General features: G+C 65.7%; 1 protein-coding gene across 8 annotated transcripts; it reads left to right on the top strand.

Moving 5' to 3' along the window:
• The first annotated feature begins 3,944 nt into the window (after positions 1-3,944).
• Positions 3,945-20,117, top strand: KCNQ4 (potassium voltage-gated channel subfamily Q member 4). Of its 8 annotated transcripts, none has more exons than XM_072027566.1 (15): positions 3,945-4,324; positions 12,194-12,284; positions 12,883-13,009; positions 13,558-13,733; positions 13,815-13,940; positions 14,027-14,164; positions 14,283-14,378; positions 14,500-14,588; positions 14,774-15,808; positions 16,334-16,378; positions 17,601-17,809; positions 17,895-17,997; positions 18,150-18,281; positions 18,442-18,577; positions 18,704-20,117. In XM_072027566.1, exons 1-15 carry the CDS (start codon positions 4,038-4,040, stop codon positions 18,920-18,922), a joined length of 3,009 nt encoding a protein of 1,002 aa, XP_071883667.1. In that variant the 5' UTR covers positions 3,945-4,037; the 3' UTR covers positions 18,923-20,117. The 8 variants fall into 8 exon arrangements, with proteins under 8 accessions (XP_071883667.1, XP_071883668.1, XP_071883671.1 ...); XM_072027567.1 differs by having other exon boundaries at positions 3,946-4,324; positions 14,054-14,164; XM_072027570.1 differs by having other exon boundaries at positions 3,947-4,324; positions 15,140-15,808.
• The last annotated feature ends 161 nt before the right edge of the window (positions 20,118-20,278 follow it).

Here is a 20,278-nt window from a genome sequence, read left to right as displayed (position 1 = left end):
GTTTGTTGTAAGAGCTTTATTCCCGGTATTCTCTTTGTATTTTTCTCCGAATAGAGCTAGATTCAGTCCTACCATCTCAGTGGTCCATTAGGGGCGTGGGGGGGGGGGCAGTGTGTATGTGTGTTAGATTTTCCTCTCCTGCCTCCTTTTTTGGTAAGCCGGAGCATTGAGTGTATGCAGCTAGGGGGCAGGGAGTAGGGGAAGAGTAATTAAAGTGAAAACAAAAACATTCCTTGTATTATGACTGTATTTTCGGAGGGCAAACGATTCTTTAATTTGGCCTGGTTTATTCCAGAAACACTAATGGAAGTCTGGACAAACCCCAGCCCTGCTGTTAACTGTTGTACTAGCTTCAGTCGATGCATGTAATATAAGCTTCATGAAACAAAATAAATTTTCCTTTCTAAGATAACGTCTGCACTTTCTTTGGGAACCGGTGCCCAGCATCAACCTGCCAAGCGAAGCGCAGCCCCAGTCCCTGAAAAAATCACCCCAAAGTGGTGAAAACAGCAAACAGGGCTTGAGGGTGGCTGCAGAAGGGGCTTGGTTGGGGTCTTTGGGAACACGAGCGGTGGGGTGGGAGCTCTGGTGGTGCCCACCAGCCAAGGAGGTCTCTATGGGGTCATTGTATGGGGCATGTTTCAGCACAGCAGCCCTTTGCCAGCCTTCCCTGCAGCTTCTGCAGCAGCGAGGGCTTTGGGGCGGGTGTGAACCAGCTCCAGGAGCCAGGTTTCACTGAGCACACGGCGAGGATCCCGGCGGCGTTGGGGCCAAGCCTCTGGGTCTTGGCTAAAACACGGCTGAGGTTTTGTAACTCGTCATCTTCGTGTCCACCATCGGGCGATTTGACATACTTGGCACGTCGTCCAGGAGGGGCTCTGTGGCTTTGTGCAGCGCCTTGGCAGAGCTGTGACAGCGCGGGGACAGTGCCAGCACCAGCAGCTGCTCGTTTTTCCTGCCAGAAGAGCCGAGCTCGCCGTGGTTTCGCAGCAAGGAGCAGCACCGGGAGTGGTGTAAAGCCCATAAACGGGGCCAGGTTGTTCCAGCGAGGGAGCTCGGTGCAGGAATTGCAGCTCCTGGACCAGGTGAGGTCACCCCTGGGAGTCCTAAAAAAGGGCTGGGAGCCAGCAGCGCCCTCAGCTCCGAGCAGGATGGGCACCACCGCGCCTGGAGCAGAGTCAGCACAAAAACAGGGGAAAAAAATAGAATATATTGGGTGAAAACTCAGCGTGTGGGATGCGGCCAGGAGAGGGCACCCACGGGTGGCTGCTGCGTGGGGATGGAGGCTCCTGGGGATGGAGGCTCCTGGGGATGGAGGCTGGGTTTTGGGGTCACCCCAGCCCTGCCGGGTCCCATCCTGCAGCACGGAGCTCTCCGAAGCGTGGCCGTGCCATCCCAGCCTCTTGTTTGCTCCAGCGCCAAGCCAGCAGCTAATTGCCCTGGGCTTTGGCCAAATTTTTGGCAGACGCAGGTGCTCCGCAGCCCTCCCTGCTCCATGCCCCCTGCTCCCAGTTGTCCCCAGCTCCTGGGGCACAGCCAGCCCCGAGCACCCTGTCCCCAGCATTTTCCATCCCAGCCACCGAGCCCCAGCTCAGGCTCCTTCGTGCAGAGGTTTTGGCCACCTCCTGCCCTCCGTGCGCCCCCAGATCTTCCCTGGGACCCCCCCAGCACCCCAAATGGAGGGCACCAGCCTGGGCTTTGCTCCCATCCCATTTCACCTTCCCCATGGAGCCCCCGTCCCCCCTGTCGCCCTCCCCAGCCGGCAGCTCTGCAGCTGCATACCAGGGCTGCAAAACTTACTGGAAATCCTGTAGATGCAAATCCTGGCCTCAAATCCCGGCCTCCCCGGCCGTGCCAGGAATTCGAGCTGCAATCCCAAGAGGGCAGCAGGCTCTGAGCACGGAGGCCTCCTCGCTCAGCAGCACCCGAATTCGGAAATCCTCTTTAAAGTTCCACCGGGGGCCAGACCCGAGGATGAGAGGGGGCTCTGCGGGATGCCCGTGGCCAGGGAGGGGGTAAAAAGCCAGCAGGGCTTGGGACAGCTCCCCAAAACCTCTGCTGGTTCTGCTGGTTGGCCAATACCCTACAAAAGCTCCCAGCTCCATGGCATCGGTGAATTTTCCCAGGATCTGTGCAGGTGGAAAGCGTGACCCTGGTGCAGGATCGGTCCCTTCCCAAAACCACCCCTGGGTGCTCTGCTGGAGCAGCCTCTGAGGTCCCCTTCTCCCCCCAGCTTGGAGAAATTACGACTTTGTTTAAAAAAATCCCTAATTCTGCAAGCAGAGCTCCCCCAGAGCTTCCCCAGCACGTCTGGGACCTCAGCCTGCACCAAAGTGGGAATAAACCCAACATTTCCCACCCGCCCGGCCCCCCCCCTGCGCCCGCGCCCCTCTCTGGAAGTCCTTTCGGGTCACCTTAACTCCGATCAATCGCCAGGTGAAACCTAAACCGCGGGGACGAGGGGGGCGCAGGAACCCGAGGGAGATGCTGAAGGTCAAGGTGCTCCACGGCGGGGGGGGGGATGCTGCGTTGGGACCCCCGAGGAGCTCAGAATTGGGCTGCAGGAGGGCGCAGGGCAGATTTTGGGTTGGACCCACAAAATTACAGCCCACACGGAACCGGCTCTTGGTGGTGTCTTGGTGCCGTGGCGCTTTTGGGGCACCCTTGGGTGCTTGTGGGGCATTTTTGGGGGGAGATTGGTTTTGCAAGCTGGCCCTCGGGGTGGGTTTGGGGCCAGCACGATTTCCCCCGTGCCCCCCTCAAATCAAATCATCCATTTCTTGCGTGTGCTCCCCCAGCCCTACCCCGTACCGCAGTGCCCGTGCCAGGATCTCCAAGCACCGCGTTAAATAATTCACCGCCCGGAGCTGTAACTTGCGCTCCTCTCCCGGAGCTCGGGGCCCCGGGGCACCCCCCCATGGGGCATGGGGGGTGGGGGGGGGAACCGGCTGCAGCGTGCCTCAGTTTCCCCATCTGGTAGCAGGGGAGCTCGGGGGAATAAGGTGGCAGAGCAAAACCCTTGTGGGTGTGCGGGACCTCGAGCACCGGGGAGGAATTGGGGATCCTGGGGTGCTCCGGCCCTGGTGCTTTGGGGTGCTCAGCACCCAGTGCTTTGGGGTGCTCCCCTTGGGATGGTGCATACCCTACAATTTGGGATGTTCCCCCCAGGATGCTCCATACCCTGATATTTGGGACGCTCACTCTTGGGATTCTCCATCCCTGGTGCTTTGGGGTGCTCTGCTCCATCCCCTACAATTTGGGATGCTCCCCCCAGGATGCTCCATCCCCTGTGATTTAGGATGCTCCCCCCAGGATGCTCCGTACCCTGATATTTGGGATGCTCCCCCCGCGATGCTCCATGCCCCATGGTTTGGGATGCTCTCTCTTGGGGTGCTCCATCCCTGGTGTTTTGGGGTGCTCAGCACCCAGTGCTTTGGGATGCTCCCCCCGGGATGCTCCATCCCCTGTGATTTAGGATGTCCCCCCGCCCGGGATGCTCCATCCCCTACAATTTGGGATGCTCCCCCCGGGATGCTCTGTTCCCTGATATTTGGGATGCTCCCCCCGGGCTGCTCCATCCCTGGCGGTTTGGGACGCTCCCTCCGAGCTGCCCCACACCCCCCCCCCCCATAGCGGACCCTCCCCACCGGGCTCGGGGGGGGGGGGCAAAATGGGACCGGGTCCCCCAGCAGCACCGGAGAGAGGGGGGGGCGGGACCCCACTGAGAGCCAGCGGCGCCCCCTCCCCTTTTCCCCCCGGGGGCTGCCACCTCTGCGGACTCCCCCAAATCCCCCCCCCCGGCTTGGGGTGGGCGGGGGCCAGGTGCTGCGGGGCGGGGCAGCACCGGAGGGGGGGGGAGGTCCCGTTACCGGGGGGGGGGCGGCTAAAGGCAGGTGACCGGGGAGAAAGAACCAGGAGGAGACAGAACCGGGGGGGGGGGGGCGCGGATAAACGGAGCCGTCCCGGGGCTCCGGAGCGGTGTGGGGGGGGGGGCTCCGGGGGGGGCCATGCGGGCGGCGTGAACGGGGCCGGGCGCCATGGCCGGGGCGGCGGGGAGCGGCGGGGAGCGGCTGCGGGCGGTGCGCACCGACAGCGGGGGGGGCCCCGGCGGGACCCCCGCTCCCCGCCGCCGGGGGTTGCTGGCGGCTCCGAGCCTCGGGGCCGCCCCCGCTGCTGCTTCTGCTGCCTCCCCCGCTGCTGCTTCTGCTGCTGCCGGTGCCCCCCACCCCGCCGGGCCCCCCCGGTGCCGGCGGAGGCTGCAGAATTGCCTTTACAACGTGCTGGAGCGGCCCCGCGGGGGGGCTTTCGTGTACCACGCCTTTATGTGAGTGCCGCGGGACGGGACCCTCGAGGGTTTTGGGGTTGTTTTGGGGGTTTTGGGGGTTGGGGGGGGGTGGGCTGCGACCTCCCGGGGGTGGCGGGGTGGTGCTGAGAACAGGGACGCCCTCGGGGTGGGGGGGGGCCGGAGCTTCCCCGCGCTCCCCAGTGGGGGTCTCCGGGTGCGCAGCGAGCTGGGGAGCTCCGGGAGCGGGCGGGGGGCGAGCACCGAGCCGGGGGGGGGGGGGCTGAGAACGGGTGTTGAGCCCCCGACGGCTCCCCGGTGCTGCTCTGCGCCGTGCTGGGGGCACCCCCTCGGTCTGTCCCCGTCCCCTGTGAGTCCGTGGGGACCCTCGGGGGTGGGGGGCCCGTGGAGAGGGCACAGGGCACCTTTGGGTGCCACTGGGGACTTGTCCCGTGGGGTAGCAATGGGGCAGGCACCCAAAAGTCCCCTCCTGGCACCCCCTGAGCTGTGCCAAGGTGGGATGGGGGAGATGTTTTTTTTTGGGGGGGGGTCTCCCTGGTAAAAGCCTGGCAGCGGTGCCCCATGAGATGTCCCCCCCGTGGTCCCCGGTGCTGCTGGTCCCCAGCACGTCCCGGGGATGCTCCAGGAGCTGGGCCCTTCCCCAGCCCGGCCATCAGCGGAGGCACAGGCTCAGTTCGTGGCCGAGGGGGGATTTCTGCCCCTTGGGGTGTCCTCAGGGGGCTGGGGGTGCACCCAGGGGCTGGGGGGCTCCGTGCGGGGCTGCGCTGCCCGCCCCCACCTGGGACCCTGCTGGGACACTGCTACTCCCTGCCTGGCCATAGCCATACAGAAAGTGATGTTTTTCCCCCAAAATCTCTCAAGCACTCGGTGTGCACCCTTCAGCCCTGCTGGGCACGGCCCCCCAGGGAGTGGGAGCCCCAAATTTTGCCTGCCCGGCCCCGTTGCGCAGCGGTGCCCGCTCGTTAGCGGAGAGCAGCTCGTTAAGAGGCAGGAAAGTGGGTCTTGCGTAAGTTAGCACTTTGCCGTGGCAGGAGGAATTTGTCACTTGATCGCAGGGCACCTGAGCTCCCCGGGGAGCCACGAGAGGAGCCCGGGGCCCCATTTGTAAGGCCTGCCGACACCTCCGCAGTGTGATCTGGAAATAATCCCCACGCTGCAAGTGCTGCCCAGGAAAGCTTCTCCTGCGGGGAGTTTGGGGTGGCAGCCAAAACCTCCTGCTTGGGGAGGGGGGACAAAGCTTTTTTTTTTGTGTTCTTGCTGAGTTTCTGCACTGGGATCCCCCGTGTGGGCCCAGGCATCCTCCTCCTCCCGCAGCGCCTTCTCCCAGTGGGTTTTTTTCCCCAAAAAACAGCAGCACTGGACCGAGCGGGTCCCCTTGCAGAGCCACGGAGCTGTGGGTGCCACCAGGAGATGGCTTTGTCCCCAATTTGGGAGCTGTGCCGCGGCTCAGGGCAGCTCCAAGGTGCTCGTCTGCTGGGGCTGGACCTGGCTGGGATGGGAATCACTGGGATGGGGATAGGAATAATTGGGATGGGGATGGGAATTGTGCCCGTCCCCAGCCCCACCTGCCCTCGAGGGCTGGGCTGCGTGGCTGTGCCTGTGCCCCCAAAAAGGGACCCCAAAAAGCCCATGGGAAGGCGCCGTGGTGGGCACACAGAGAGCTGCCTGCTCCGAAAAGACTTCCCGGGGAGTTTGGCTCACTTCTGGCTTCCAAATTTTCTCCCCCTCGGCAGAAGGGAGCTGTGAAGCTGTGGCAGGGCTGGGTACTGGTGTTTGCAGGAGCGATCTGTGTGCCTCAACGCCTGAGGATAGGTTTGGGGACGAGGAGGGGACGGCGTTACCCCGTCTTGCTCGGGGGACACCGAGGCACGGGAGATGCCTCAAGGTCGCCCAAGGTCGGGGCAGCGCCGGGCCCAGGACCCATCCACGGCTGCCTGGCTCCCAGACAGGGCTGAAAACTGGAAAAATGGAAAATTTCCATAAAATGGAAATCCCCGCTGAGAAGCAGAGAGCTTCCCTCCTCCGAGCAGTTTTAAGGTCTGGGAGCACGCAGCCGGGCTGAGCTGATACCGCTTATTGGCAAAGTTCAGTCTCCTTCTGCGGGGAAATTGATCCCAAATCCTCCCCGAGCGGCTGCTGGGGGCTGGGTGATGCTGGTCCCCCCCTCGCGGGATGGGTTTGTTGCTGCCACATCCTTGCAGCCCCCTCGTCCTGCCCCAAAAACAGAGCCGAGGGGGGCAGTGGTGGCCCCGTCCCCTCTGTCCCCTTGATTCGGGGCTGTGCTGACCACACCGAGCCCGGGCTCAGCTGGTGCCAGCTCCCAGCCCAGGGCTTACAGGGAAAATTTGGGAGCGTGACTGGAGCCTGAACCGACAGGATTTAGGGCCAGAAGCAAATCAAAGCTTCCCCTTTCGCTGTTCTCCCTGCGTGTGCCAGCAAAGCCCCGTGGGGAGCGGTGCCCTGCCGTGGGTGCCCTGCCCCGGTGGAGAGGGGGCTCTGGCAGCGTGGAGCTGCACCAGGAGCTCAGCTCAGCACGTTTCCAGCCCTTAGAGGAGCTCTTTAATAAGGGTTTTAGTGAGGTTTGACCTGGAGCAAAATGGGGAAGACCAAGACCGAGCCAGCAGCACCAGCAGCATCCCCGGACCCCTGCCCAAAGCGCAGCCCCCAGGGTGGGGTAATCCATGCGTGCCGGCTGCTCTGGGGGCACTGGTGGGATGGTGCCAAACTGGTGTGCCCCTATTTACCCCCCTCCTGGGGAAGGGTCTCCCTGTGCCTGGGGAGGGGGACAGGGCCAGGACGTGGAGGGAAAGGGTAGACCAAAGCTGGAAGTGGGCGCATGGTGCCCATGGTTTGGCTGCGGGGCCGTGGGCATCCCTGCTGGCACAGGGGGTGCAGGACAGCGCTGGCAGGTCCCTGGGTGCCCCAGCTGGCTGGGGGGGGCAGGCTGCTGGCAGCTCCTGGGCTTTCTGCTCCTGTCCTGTGAGCGGAGAGGCTGTGGGGAGCGGGGTGGGATGGCTGCAGGGTGCGGGGTTCTTTGGGGGGACCCTCAGGAGGAGGAGGAGGAAAACCCGACTGCTGCACGCGGGTGGCCAAAATGAAACGGGACAGCGAGGCCGGGACCCTCGGCTGCTGGAGCTGCGCCCTTGGAGCCAGGGCTCCTTCCTGGGGACCCCAGGGGACCCCCTCAGGGCCGCCCCCTGTCCTCTTGTCCCAGCTTGAAATGGGAGCTGCGGTGGGGGGGGAAATGGCAGGGGAAGGAGAAGGCGACGCAGCAGTTTGCTGAACCTGACGCAGCGTCGCTGGGGCATAAAATGAAGTGGCTGTGGTGCAACGTGAAACTGCACATCGATCTCCTTCTTTCCTCTTTCTTCTTCGTTTCCCCTCCAGCTGCTCCTGCCGGACCCCGAGCACAAGGTGCAGGGTTTGGGGCCTGGGTCTGGCTGGCCCCGGTGGTGAGGACGGGGGGGACCCCTGCGTGGCTGGGGTCCCCCCACCCCGAGGGGATGCTCTTGGAGAGGTTTGGGTTGTCTGCGCCCTGGGGCGAGGGGATGGAATGGGGCTGAGCACCCCAACCTGCCCCCTCTGCCCCCCATGTGCGATGCCCTCGGGGGGTCTCCTGTCCCCCTCCTGTTGTGCTGGAGTGCGCGGCCCCTCGGGAACGGGTCTGGGAACTCGCTCCCTTTCCTCCCCCCTCCCCTCAGCCCGTGGCTTGCCAGATGATCCAAGAGCGAAACTATCTCAGCTGCTCCGTGTGAGCGTCTTGGCACCAGCCGCAGGAACCTTGTGACCGTTCCCCCGCCAGGGCTGGGGGGCCGGGGGGCGATGAGGGGCACAGACCCCGGGGTGGGCGATGTGTGATGCTGCTCTCAGTCTCCAGCTCGCTCTGCCTGGAGCACGAAGGCCTCGGGGACTTGGCACCCACCCGAGGGCGCAGGGGTGGCCCCGCGCGGGGCTTGGCAGGGGAGGAAGAAGCTTGCCCGGCCGTGCAGGGCAGCAGTGCCAGGGTTTTGTCACTCGTGCAGCGAGTCCCTGCATGGCTGCCTGCACTGGAGCACCTGGCAGGGAAGCACGGAGCGGGACATCCTCCAGATCCCTTCTGGACGGTGACACTGGGTCCCCGCGTGGCCACGGGATGCGCCGTGCAGCCCCCAGCCGGGCTCCTTGTCCCGGGTCCCACCTCCCCCTCCGTGCACCCCCCGAGCTGGAGGCACGGCAGCGATTAGGGCAGCTCCTTCCCCTTCCCAAGGGATTGGGGTTTTTTTTTTTGGGTGCTGGGCAGGAGCAGCCACCGAGCTCCTGCGTGGCCGCGGGCGATGCCCGGCGCTGTAGGACGAGGGGGTGGCCGCCCCTGCCATGGTTACAGCCACAAACAGCCCGGCTCCAGCGCCGATATTTATATCCAATATTTATATATTTATATCCCCGGGGCAGACAGGCCTCCTGCGCCGCCTCTCCTGCAAGGCTGCTGCGCGAGGGACAGGGGATTTATAAGACACGCTGTTTATACAGCTGCAGGCGGTGCTCAGGGTGCTGAGCCTGGCGGGTTTGGGGGTGCGGGGGGCAAAGCACCATCCCTGACCCCATTCCTGACCCCATCCTCGTCCCCATCCCAGCCAGGTTTGGGTGGTTTTGTCCCCCGAGTGGACTCGGTGCTTGGGTTGGGGACACCCAGCGCTGCCACCCAGCACCGCGGGGACCTGGCAGTGCCACGGTGGTGCCAGGGCTGTCGGTGCCACTGGTTCCTCTCCCTCTCGGGGCCGTGCCGGGCTTGTCCCCAGGCCGAGCTGTTTGCTCTGCGGCGCGTGGTGTTTTCCTTCCACCCCGTTGCCGCCACCCGCAGCAGGACTGGGCACGGGGGTGCCCAAACCTCACCCCCCATTCCCCAGCCTCGCCAAACCCCGCGGGGTGCAGCCCCCGAGGCTGGAGCCTGTCTGCCCGGGGGGGTTCAGCCCAGCTCTGGGGGTGCCCCTGGCTGACCCCATCCCATTTCCCTGAGCTCAGCACCTTCCCCACCTCACCTGCTCCTTCCCCTCTCCTGCCGCCGGAGCGGCCGGGAGCATATGGCGAAGGCAGCCCTAATGAAGATTAATGCCAGGAGGTTCGTTTTCTCCAACCAGCCCCTCCCCTGCTGGGTTTTAATTAATATTTTGGGGCACAGCAGGAGGAGCGCTCCTGCGGACCAGCTCCGTGCCTGCAGAGTTTGGGGAGGCACAGGAGGTGCCCCCACAACCCCTGGCTGCAGCATTTGGGACATATGGGGGGGGGCTTTGGGGAGCCCCTTTCCTGCCCCCCCAGCACCTGATCCTCCCCTAAGCTGCTTAGGCACTGCCAGCAGCCAGGCGGGGGCTCTTTCCCCAGCTTTCTGAGTTAATTCCCAGCAGGTGATGTGTTCCCACCAAGTTGCTTTCCCTGCGGGGGCCGTGGGGGCCTCACAGGATCGTGTCCTTCACAAAACCCCGCTGTGGGGCTGGGGGCCGGGCAGGAGCATCCCCTGGGGGGGGTGACACCGGGGGCAGCAGCTCTCGGGGTGGCTTTTCCATCACTCCTGCAGCACGGTGATCCCAACCATCTCGGTGCCCGTGCGGTGCTCGGGGAGGAGGGTGCCCAACGGGGCCAGCGTGTGCCAAGGATCAGAGACCCCCCCTGCACCCCCCTGTCTGGCCCCAGCTTGGGCGAGAGGCACAAATCTTCGCAGGCTGGGAGATTTCTGCATTCTCTTCTGCTTTGCGCTCCGCTGCCCGTGTAATTGCCTGCCAAATCCCGCTTGTGTAACGTTTGGTGCTGATGGTGCACAAAGGCTCTGCCCTGGGCGGCTCGGCCAAGGCTTGGGTTTGCTTCTCCAGACGAGCGGCGCGGAGGGGTGCCCGGCGAGCTGCTGCTGCCCCCAGCTGCTAAGGGCAGAGCTCCTGCACGGGGAAAAGGCTGTGCCCATCATTCAGGGGGCAGGGGCTGGCTGCAGCCCCCAGCCCCAAAGCCGGGGAGCACCTTGGAGCATCGCATGGGGCCGTGACGCTCCCAGCCCCTTCTTCTGGGTGTGCATTGTTCCAGCTCTGCCCTCCCCTTGCCCTGCTCCCAGTCCTTCTCCCGTTTCCTTGCGTTTTTGTGCCCTCAGCCTCGTCTCCAATTTCCCCTCGTGGCAGCAGTTTTGGGGAAGGGACCGGCCTGGTTCCTTCAGGCTGTTTTCTGACCCAGGTCTGGCTCTCGCTCCTTTTGCACCTTCCCTGCCAGCCCGGGTTCATGCGGTGCTGCCGGGGACCTCTCAGCTCCCTCCTGAGTGCTCGGTGCCTGAGCCACCTCCCCTGGCCTGGGTGCTCCCGAGGAGGGCACCGAGCATCGTCCCAGCGGACACCTCTCCCCGTGGTGCCCTTCCTGCAGCTGTAGGGTCTGGTTTCAGCCCCTCAGCCCCCCCGGGCAGCCAATTCAGCTCCAAATCTCCGTGTCAGCAGGAAGAGGAGACAAGAAAGTGCTCCGAGACGGCGTCGGGCAGCACGGTGCCGAGCTAAGCCCTGCGCTCTCCGCAGCACCTCTTGCAGGTCCCGGGCGCTTTGCTTGCACCGGGTGCTGGAGCTGCTGGGGGGGCAGGGGGGTGCTGGGACCACCCTGCTTGCACCACCAGCCCGTGGTGGGGCTGTGCTCCCAGCTCTGTCCCTGGTGCCCACTCCTGGGGGGGGCCCGGTGCCGGTGCCCCCGTGCCGTTACGCAAGGCGGCTCGAGCGGAGCCCTCTGCGCGCCCATCACGTGGGGCCGGTGGCACAAACCCTCCGCTTTCCATTTTTAGAATCGCTGGATCAGGGGAAAAAAAAAAAAAAAAAAAAGTATTTTTGGAGAGTTTTGTCTGCCTCAGCTCCAGAATCTATTTTTCTTTTCCCCTCCTTTTTATTTTAAGTGGGCCAAAGCCCCTTTGGTCTCGCCCCAGCTCTCGGGACGGGCAGCCTGGGAGCAGCTCCCTGCTGACTCTGCCCTTGGGTCCCGGCTGTTCCCAAGTGGCTCTGGTCCCCTTTCTGCCTGGGGGGGGCCCTCCAGCTCCTGCCCTGCTTTTTTTTTAAGCAGTTGTTTTGGGTAAGAGGCCGCAGGGCTGCGGCAGAGCCTGGCACCGAGCCCCACGGCTGCTGGAGCCGGGCCTTCCTCCTCCTCCTCCTCCTCCCCCGTGTGCTGCGGGGTGACCTGGGGACATGACCCCATCACGGGGGGGTCCTGTGGGGCCCCTGGTCCCCTCCGCCTGCCCAGCAGCGAGGTGTTAAAGCCCCCCCCTTGCCTGTCCCGTTGGGGACATCGCTCCCGGTGCCAGCAGTGGCAGCGGGGGGGCTGCGAGCGGGGGCCGGGCAGTGTCCGAGGTGCCCCCTGCAGCCCCCACTCCTGGGTGAGAGGGTGGGGATGCTGGGGGGGGGTCACGGTCCCCAGCCCCATCCCCTGTCTCTGCACACTGTCACCGTGCTCCCCCGGGTATTTTGGGGCATTAAACACCCCAGAATGGCTCGGGTTGAAGGGGCCTTCGAGACCCTCTGCTCCAGCCCCCCCCCCATGGGCACGACCCCTGCCCCCAGCCCCATCCAGCCCGGCCTCGGGCACTGCCAGAGCCGGGCACCCCCATTCCCTGGGGGTCTCCTGAGCCTGGGGGGGGGGCGAATTTCTTCCTCCTGCCCCCCCCCGAACCCGCCCCCCAGCCGGGCGCCGTGCGGGACCCTCGGGCAGCGGCTCCCGGGGGCTCCTCGGGGCGCGCTCCGGGCGCATCCCCGCACCCTGCGCGCTCCCGAGCCGCTCCCTGCCTCCCCCTAGGGGCAAAGCCCGGCCTCGGAGGCTCAGCCTCAACCCCCGGGGAAGGTCCGGACCCCCCCCCCCCCCAAGCCCACCCCCCGAACACCCTCCCACCCCCGTGCGCTCTCGTTGCAGCTTCCTCCTCGTCTTCAGCTGCCTGGTGCTCTCCGTCTTCTCCACCATCCAGGAGCACCAGAAGCTGGCCAACGAGTGCCTCTTCATCCTGGTAAGAGACAGGGGGGGGCACACCCGTGCTAAAACCACCGCAGCCCCCTGGAGACCCCCTCCCAGCCCTCGGCCCTGTGTGTTCCACCGCTGCGCGATGCCAGTGGCGATGCCGATGCCACCCAGCCCAGCACGTTGGGGACATTGCGGGGTGGCCTCGCTGCTGAGGGGTCCCAGAGGATTGGGGTGACCCCTTGGTGGGGTGGGGAGGCAGGGCAGGAGGGGCTAAAAATAATAAAAAAAAAAAGGCAACTTTCCCCCAAAGTGTCAGAAACGGCTGACGCCGGGGTTCTTGCGAGCGGCGGGGACTAAATCGGGAAGGTCCTGGTGACGTTCCCCCGAGTAAGCAGAACGGGGGAGGCAGGAGGACAATGCTGACGGAGGAGGAAAAGGACCCGGCTCGGTTTGAGCTTGGCACAGGTAGGGCTGGGCTGCTCGGGGAGCCTCGACGGCCACGGCCCCACACCGGGAGCTCGGAGCTGTGTCACTTGGGGGGTCCTGGGGAGGGTCCCGGTTTCCTTCTGCACCCCCAAAGCCTCCCCGTGCCGTCCTGCTGCCCCTGCCCTCCTGGTTTTACCCTGCTCGTCCCCCCCCTGCAGGAGTTTGTCATGATCGTGGTGTTCGGCATGGAGTACATCGTCCGCGTCTGGGCCGCCGGCTGCTGCTGCCGCTACCGGGGCTGGCGGGGGAGGCTCCGCTTTGCCCGGAAACCCTTCTGCGTGATAGGTATGGGGTGAGGGGGTTTGGGGGCTTTGAGCATCACCCAGGCCATAAAAACCCCAACACCCAACCCTCTCCCTTGTGATAGGTACGGGGTGCGGGGATTTGGGGGCTCTGAGCATCACCCATGCCATAAAAACCCCACGCACCCCACCCCTCACCCTCGTGATAGGCACAGGGTGCAGGGATTTGGGGGCTTTCAACATCACCCATGCCAATAAAAAAACCCACAACTGACCCTCGCCTCCATGATAGGAACAGGGTATGGGGATTTGGGGGACAGGGTATGGGGATTTGGGGGCTCTGAGCATCACCCATGCCATAAAACCCCCCACACCCAACCCTTGCCCTTGTGATAGGTACAGGGTACGGGGATTTAGGGGACAGGGTATGGGGATTTGGGGGCTTTGAGCATCACCCATTCCATAAAAACCCCACACGCCCAACCCTTGCCCTCGTGATAGGTACGGGGTGCGGGGATTTGGAGGGCTCTGAGCATCTCCCAGCCCATAAAAACCCCACGCGCCCCACCCCTCGCCCTCTCCGCCCTCCAGATTTCATCGTCTTCATCGCCTCGGTGGCCGTCATCGCGGCGGGCACGCAGGGCAACATCTTCGCCACCTCAGCGCTGCGCAGCATGCGCTTCCTGCAGATCCTGCGCATGGTGCGCATGGACCGCCGTGGCGGCACCTGGAAGCTGCTGGGCTCCGTCGTCTACGCCCACAGCAAGGTGAGGACGAGGAGAAGGGGGGGGGTCCCAGTGTCCCCCCCAAACCTCACCACGGCCCCGCTCACCCCGCTGCCCCACCAGGAGCTGATCACCGCCTGGTACATCGGCTTCCTGGTGCTCATCTTCGCCTCCTTCCTCGTCTACCTGGCGGAGAAGGACGCCAACGCGCAGTTCGCCACCTACGCCGACTCCCTCTGGTGGGGCACGGTAAGTGAGGACCCCCCCTTCCAGCCCCGGGAGGGGACCAGGAGGGTGGGACGGGGCTGTGGGGTGTGTGGGGGAGCTCCCTGCAGGGCCCCCCGTTGTCTGTCCCCGCGCAGGTGACCCTCACCACCATCGGCTACGGGGACAAGACGCCGCAGACGTGGCTGGGGAGGATGCTGGCGGCCGGCTTCGCCCTGCTGGGCATCTCCTTCTTTGCTCTGCCCGCCGTGAGTAGGGCTGGGACAGGGCTGGGCACGCTCCCCCACCCTGCCACGTGGCAAAAATTGGGGGGAAAAGGGGCAAAATCCACCCTCTGCAGACCCCATCCCCTCCCGTATCCTGCAGGGGATCCTGGGCTCCGGCTTTGCGCTCAAGGTGCAGGAGCAGCACCGGCAGAAGCACTTTGAGAAGAGGAGGACGCCTGCGGCCAACCTCATCCAGGTAGCTCCATCCAACATCCGTGGGTGCCCCAGGGGTGCACAAATCCCCGTGGGGGGGACAGGAGGGACAGCAAGGGGGGGCTCGGGCCAGCCCTGATGCCCGCGGGCTCCCCCCTGCCCAGGCTGCGTGGCGGCTCTACTCGACGGACGCCAGCCGCGCGTACCTGGCGGCCACCTGGTGCTACTACGACAGCCTCCTGCCCTCCTTCAGGTAGGCGGGGTGGGGGCGAGAGGTGGTGGGGGGGCTCGCAGAGGGTCCCCGCAGGGATGTGGGGACACTGAGAGCTCGGTGGGGACCGTGGGGACGAGCAGCTCCTGGCTCAGCTCCAGGACGCCGGTGCCACAGCTCAGGGGCTGCCCAAAACCCAAATGCATCCTCACCCCCCCAACCCACAGCACCCATCCCACCGCCCCCTCTCACCCCATCCATCACCTTCCTTTCGGGAGAGGGGACGGTGCTGCCGGTCACGGGGACCCCACGGCCGCGGCGGTGGGGCTGCAGCAGGCCAGGAGCCAGAGGGACCCGGGGGGGGGGCCCAGCGGGGAGCCCCCTGCCCCGTCCTGCGGCGCTTTCACCTCCCAAATTCACTGCTGCCACGTGAGAGCGAGGACCCCGAAACGTCTCCGGATGCCCCGCGTGCTCCCAGCCCTCCCCTCCCGTCCACCTTTGGTTTTGTGTTCTGCTGCCGCTCACTCCATCTGTTATTTTTTGCCACGACAAATTTCTGATTCTGTTTCGCTCTTTATTTCCCCCAAAAGCAGGGTTCCTAACAGCCGTGCCCCCGAGGAGCTCCGGTGCCCCCGGTGCATCGCGGCTGTGCCGGGAGCCGCTTCTCCTCCAGCAGAGCGAGGACGGGGCCGGGCTCGATCCCCGCGGGGTCTGAGCCTCCCCCGGCTGCTCCAGCAGCTCACGAGCCCCCCCGGGGCACTTGGGGGCAGCTCCCCGCTGCCTGTCCCCTGCCCGTCCCATCCCAGTGGTGCCATCACCTCTCAGCCCTGCAGGCTGCATGGGAGCCCTTCCCCTTTCCCCTTTTTCCTTCCCCCTTTCCCCTTTTTCCTTCCCCCTTTCCCCTTTTTCCCCCTTTCCCCTTTTTGCCCCTTTCCCCTTTTTCCCTTTTTCCCTTTTTTTCCCCCTTTCCCTTCCCCTTTTTTCCCCTTTGTTTTGCAGAGACTCTGCTCCCTCCTTGGTTCGCTCGCCCCCCATTTTGCTTCGCCGCGTTTTTGGTTTTTTTCATTTAATTTCTCCCTCTTTCCGTTTAACCCCGCCCTCAGAGAGCTGCTCCTTATGTTTGAGCACTTGCACCGAGCCCGCAACGGAGGATTTAGGAATTCAGAGGTGAGAAAATGGCCTGACGGAGCCCCACCGCCGCCTTATCACTCCTTCACCTCTGCCCAGAAAAGCGCCGTCCCCGCGCCTTGCTCGGGGGAAAGGTAGGGAGCCCCCCCCCGCAGCTCCGTGTCTCTGCTCTCTCCTCTGTGTCCCCCCCGTGCTGCCACCCCCGGCACCTTGGCGGAGCAGCCCCCGGCCCCTCTGTCCCGGCAGAGCCATGCGGGGCCCCCCCCCTGTGCCAATTTTTGCCCCTTTGGATGGACGCTTTGGCAACGCCGCGGTGCCGGGACGGTGCCAGGGGGGTCCCGAGCTCCGAAGGCTGAAGAGCCACCGAGCCTGGCCCCAGGGATCGGTGCTGGCAGCAGGGTTAGGTAGGGAGAGGGGGCTCTGCTCCACCACGGCCCCGTGCCTCAGTTTCCCCCCTGCGGGGGGTCCCGAGGTGAGTACGGGCTCGGGGGGGCTCCTCCTGCGGCAGCACCGGTGTCTGCACCCATCTCCCCGGCCCCATCTCCGCGAGCATCGCCTCTCATAACATCTCCCCTTGTCTCTCTCCTCCCCCCCCCTCCTCACCATCCCCTCACCCCCTCCCCAAATCTTTTCTGCCCCCCCCCCCACTCACCCCGAAGCTGGCAGGAGGAGGACGCGCGGCCCCACAAGTGCTTGAGCCTCAGGTAATCGTGCGCCCCCGAGCCGCCCGCCCCGGCCAGCGGGCACAGGGGGGGGACCCCACGAGGAACCAGGGCGCAGGATCGTTCCCGTGGCCCCCCCCCTGCTTTTTTACGGAGTTTTGGGGCTTCCCCCTGCGGGGCAGACGCTGGTGTTTATGCAGGACCTACACAAACAGCTCAGCTCCTCGCAGCAGGAGCGGGGTGTGTGGGGTCGGGGGGGCTCTCAGCCGTGCCGGCCACCCCCCTAACGCTGTTTTTCCTCCCGTGCCTGCCCCGACCCCAGGCAGCTGGGGAGTGGTAAGCCGAGGACGTGGGCCACGTGGAGACGGAGGTACCGGGGGCCAGGAGCCGCCGGGTGCATGGGATCCATGCGGGGCTGCCTGCGGGGTCGTCCTGGGGGGCTGCATGGCTTGGGTTTGGGGCTGGCTCCCCCCCGGGTCCCGTACCCGTGGTGGCCGTGCCGCGGTTTCTCCATCCGTGGCACGGCTGAGCCGTGCTGGGTTTTGGTGTCTGATGGCCCGGATGAAGGCAGGAGCCCGGTGCCCCCAGCTGGGGAAGTCAAGGGGGGTGCCCAGGTCTCCCGGAGCCCCCGGTGCAGCGGGCGGGGGTCTCCCCACACCCCGCTTTGCTGGGGCCCCCTCTGCAGCTCCGGCTCGCTCCGCAGCGGGGTGGAGCTGGGCCCCTTTCTGCTCGGCCTCCTGGCATGTGCCAAAGCGTGCTTGCGGTCCCTCGTGGCACCAGGCGGTGTGTTTGTGTAGGTCCTACATAAATCATGTCTGTTGTCCCCCCCCCCAAGCCAGCAGAGCTCGCGTTGGGGCTGCAGGGGGGCGGCTGCGCTCAGCCTGCGGGAGCAGAGCAGGGAGCTGGGTGCTGGAGGAGGAGGATGAAGAAGAGGAGGAGGAGGATGGGGGGGCCTGGCTGGGTTCCCCAGACCCCCCCCGTGCCAGCCGAGCTGGGGCAGGAGCGGGGCTGCTCCGTGTGGGGCTGGGGGCTGCTCTGCTGCGTGTCCCCCCCCCGTGCCCGTCTGTCCCCTGTCCGTCTGTCTCCTCCTTTCTCTGCTTTCAGAAATAAAAAGGGGTTCAGACACCTCCTGCACGGGCATGCGGTGACGCCTGCACCCCAGCTCGTGCCCAATTTGTGTTCGGGGGGGCTCTGCAGCCCCGTCCTCCCCCCCCCTCTATGTCCCCCCCTCCCCACCTTGACGCTGCCATCCTCTGCCCCGCAGCACCAAGATGGGCATCAGGGACCGCATCCGCCTGGGCCCCCCCGGCGGCCGGGGGCGACAGCACCTGGGGCCCCCCCTGCAGCGCTCCCCCAGCCCCGAGGACCCCCCCGAGGCCTCGAGCCCCAGCAAGGTGCACAAGAGCTGGAGCTTCAACGACCGCACGCGCTTCCGAGCCTCCCTGCGGCTCAAGCCGCGGCCCCCGGTTGAGGGTGAGCCCCGGGAGCGGGTTTGGGGGGGCCCCACTATGGGGGGGGGTCCCTGAGCTCTGCCAATGTGCTGCTCTCGTGCCTGCAGCCGACTGCCCCCCGGAGGACAGCGGCGAGGAGAAGAGCCCCCCCTGCGAGCTGGCCTTCGAGGACATCCTGCCGGCGGTGAAGACCCTCATCAGGGCTGTGCGGTGAGCCCATGTCCCCTATATTGCCCCTTCTGACCCCAAAATGGCGTTTGGGATGAGCAGACATCTCCGGACGAGCCGTATCCCATAGGGGCTGGGGGTTCTGCCCCCCCCACCCCACCCCGGTGCCCGCAGCCACCCCACTGTCCCCGCAGGATCCTGAAGTTCCTGGTGGCCAAGAGGAAATTCAAGGAGACCCTGCGGCCCTACGACGTGAAGGATGTCATCGAGCAGTACTCAGCCGGGCACCTGGACATGCTGGGCAGGATCAAGAGCCTGCAGACGCGGTGAGCTGGGACCCCTGGGGGTGGGCAGGGGGGCTCCGGGTTCCCGCAGGACCCCCCCCGTCCCCGTCCCCACGAGCCGTGCCCACCCGTCGTGACGCACAGGACGCGTCCCCGTGAGCCGTGCCCGTCCCTCACGGCCTCGTGTGTCCCCTGGGGACAGCGTGGACCAGATCGTGGGCAGGGGGGGCCCCGCTGCGGACAAGAAGACGCGGGAGAAAGGGGAGAAAGCGGCGCCCGAGCCGGAGCTGGTGGATGAGTTGAGCATGATGGGGCGCGTGGCCAAGGTGGAGAGGCAGGTGAGGAGGGGACGGCCACCGGCGGGCACGTCCCCATCCCCAAGGGTCCCCTGGGGGTCCCCTGGGGGTCCCCTGGGGGTCTCCTGGGGGTCTCCTGGGGGTCCGCTGAGCGCTGCCCGCCCGCAGGTGCAGTCGATCGAGCACAAGCTGGACGTGCTGCTCGGCCTCTACTCGCAGTGCCTGCGCAAGGGCTGCACCAACTCCTTCAGCCTGGGGGCCGTGCGGGTGCCCCCCGGCGAGCCCGAAAGCACCTCCGACTACCACAGCCCCGTGGAGCACGAGGACATCTCGGCCTCCGCCCAAACCCTCAGCAGCTCCCGCTCGGCCAGCGCCAACATGGACTGAGGGCAGCGGGGACGGACCCCGACAGCCCACGGGGGGGGCGCAGGGTAGGGTATAAGGGGTGCTGGAGCCCCCCCGGCATCGCCCAGCCCCATGGGGCCGTGTCCGGCACCGCGGTGCTTGGGATTTACGGTGCGCAAGGGCGCACGGTGGGAGAAGGATGGGGTGCAGGCAGGATCTGACGGTGCTGCGGGGGGTGGAGGAGCCCCCCAGGGGGGTGTGGAAGCCCCCAGAGCCAGGGCAAGTGTTCGTGCCCCCCCCCCCCCCAAGTAGGGTCCTGCCCCGGTGCCACCCGCTCGCCCCCAGGGCCACCAAAAGCTATGCAAGGCTCCAGCCCCTCGCTGCGGTGTGGGGCAGGGGGGCAGGGGGCTGACCCTGACCCCCCCCCCCCGTGCATGCTCCCAGGGCAACACGTAGGTAGGAGATCTCCATATTTATATTTATTTATATTCTATATGCAATAACGTCTGAATATGCAACGCCCCCCCCCGGGGACAGCAACCCCGGGGGGGCCATGGTAGGCAATAAGCAACCCCCCCCCCCCGACAGCGCACAGGGCTGGATCCTGCTCCCCAAGGGGGGGTCCTGAGGACTCAGGGCTGGGTGGCAAACCTTTTTTTTTGGGGGGGGGGGGGGGGTGTCCCTGTGTCATTCCCCCCCCCACTTTGCACGCTGCTTGGTTTCCAGCCCCGCAGGGCTGGGGGTGACCGTGGTAGTGCCAAAATTTGCAGAGCCGGGGCTGGTGCCCCCGGTGCTCCCCGTGGCGGGGAGGGGGGGCTTTTGGGACCTCAGGCTGTGGGATTTCCACCCCCTCCCCAGCCCCCCCGGGATGCTTCTGCTCCCAGTAAAATGGGGGGGGGGGACACTGGGGTTGCCCCGAGCTTGCTCGTTAGCCTCATTAGTGCATGTGGCCAGCAAGGGCCGAGCTTGCAGCCCCCCCGTGCTGCTGCTGCTGCACCCCCCCTCTCCCTTTCCGCCCACCCATGGGTGCCTGGTGGGCAGGGGGGGGCTGTGGGTGTCCCCTGGGGCGAGGGCGCATGCGACAGCTTCGCCCCCAGCCACGCTCAGCAGCCACCCCATGTAGGACCCCCCCCCCCCCCCAGGAGCTGGCTGGTTCCCGCAGACCTCCCCAGCCGGCGGTAGTTACCTCACTTTATTAACTTATTAACTTATTTCTTTCATTAAAATTTGAAGCAGACGCCGCCTGCCCGCCTGGTTTCTGCTGTCCCTAGAGGTGGCACTCCAGCCCTGTGACCGAGCAGCACCGGGTGGCCGCTGGTGTGTCCCCCCCCCCGCCGTGCTGGGCTCACTTCCAGCCCGCCCCTCCCCAGCCCCGAGCTGCCTGATGGCACTGCAGAG

Source organism: Anas platyrhynchos, chromosome 24 (assembly GCF_047663525.1).
Source record: "Anas platyrhynchos isolate ZD024472 breed Pekin duck chromosome 24, IASCAAS_PekinDuck_T2T, whole genome shotgun sequence".
In the NCBI taxonomy this organism is placed as follows: domain Eukaryota; kingdom Metazoa; phylum Chordata; class Aves; order Anseriformes; family Anatidae; genus Anas; species Anas platyrhynchos.
Note: the sequence above shows the minus strand (reverse complement) of the source record. Positions and strands in the feature narration are given on the sequence as shown.

Excerpts from the sequence above, each read along its gene's own strand:
- KCNQ4 (XM_072027566.1), top strand. The coding sequence starts at position 4,038 with ATGGCCGGGGCGGCGGGGAGCGGCGGGGAGCGGCTGCGGGCGGTGCGC. Across the intron at positions 14,379-14,499 it reads CTGCGGCCAACCTCATCCAG|GCTGCGTGGCGGCTCTACTC; the intron begins GTAGCTCCATCC and ends CCCCCTGCCCAG. Across the intron at positions 17,810-17,894 it reads GCCGCGGCCCCCGGTTGAGG|CCGACTGCCCCCCGGAGGAC; the intron begins GTGAGCCCCGGG and ends TCGTGCCTGCAG.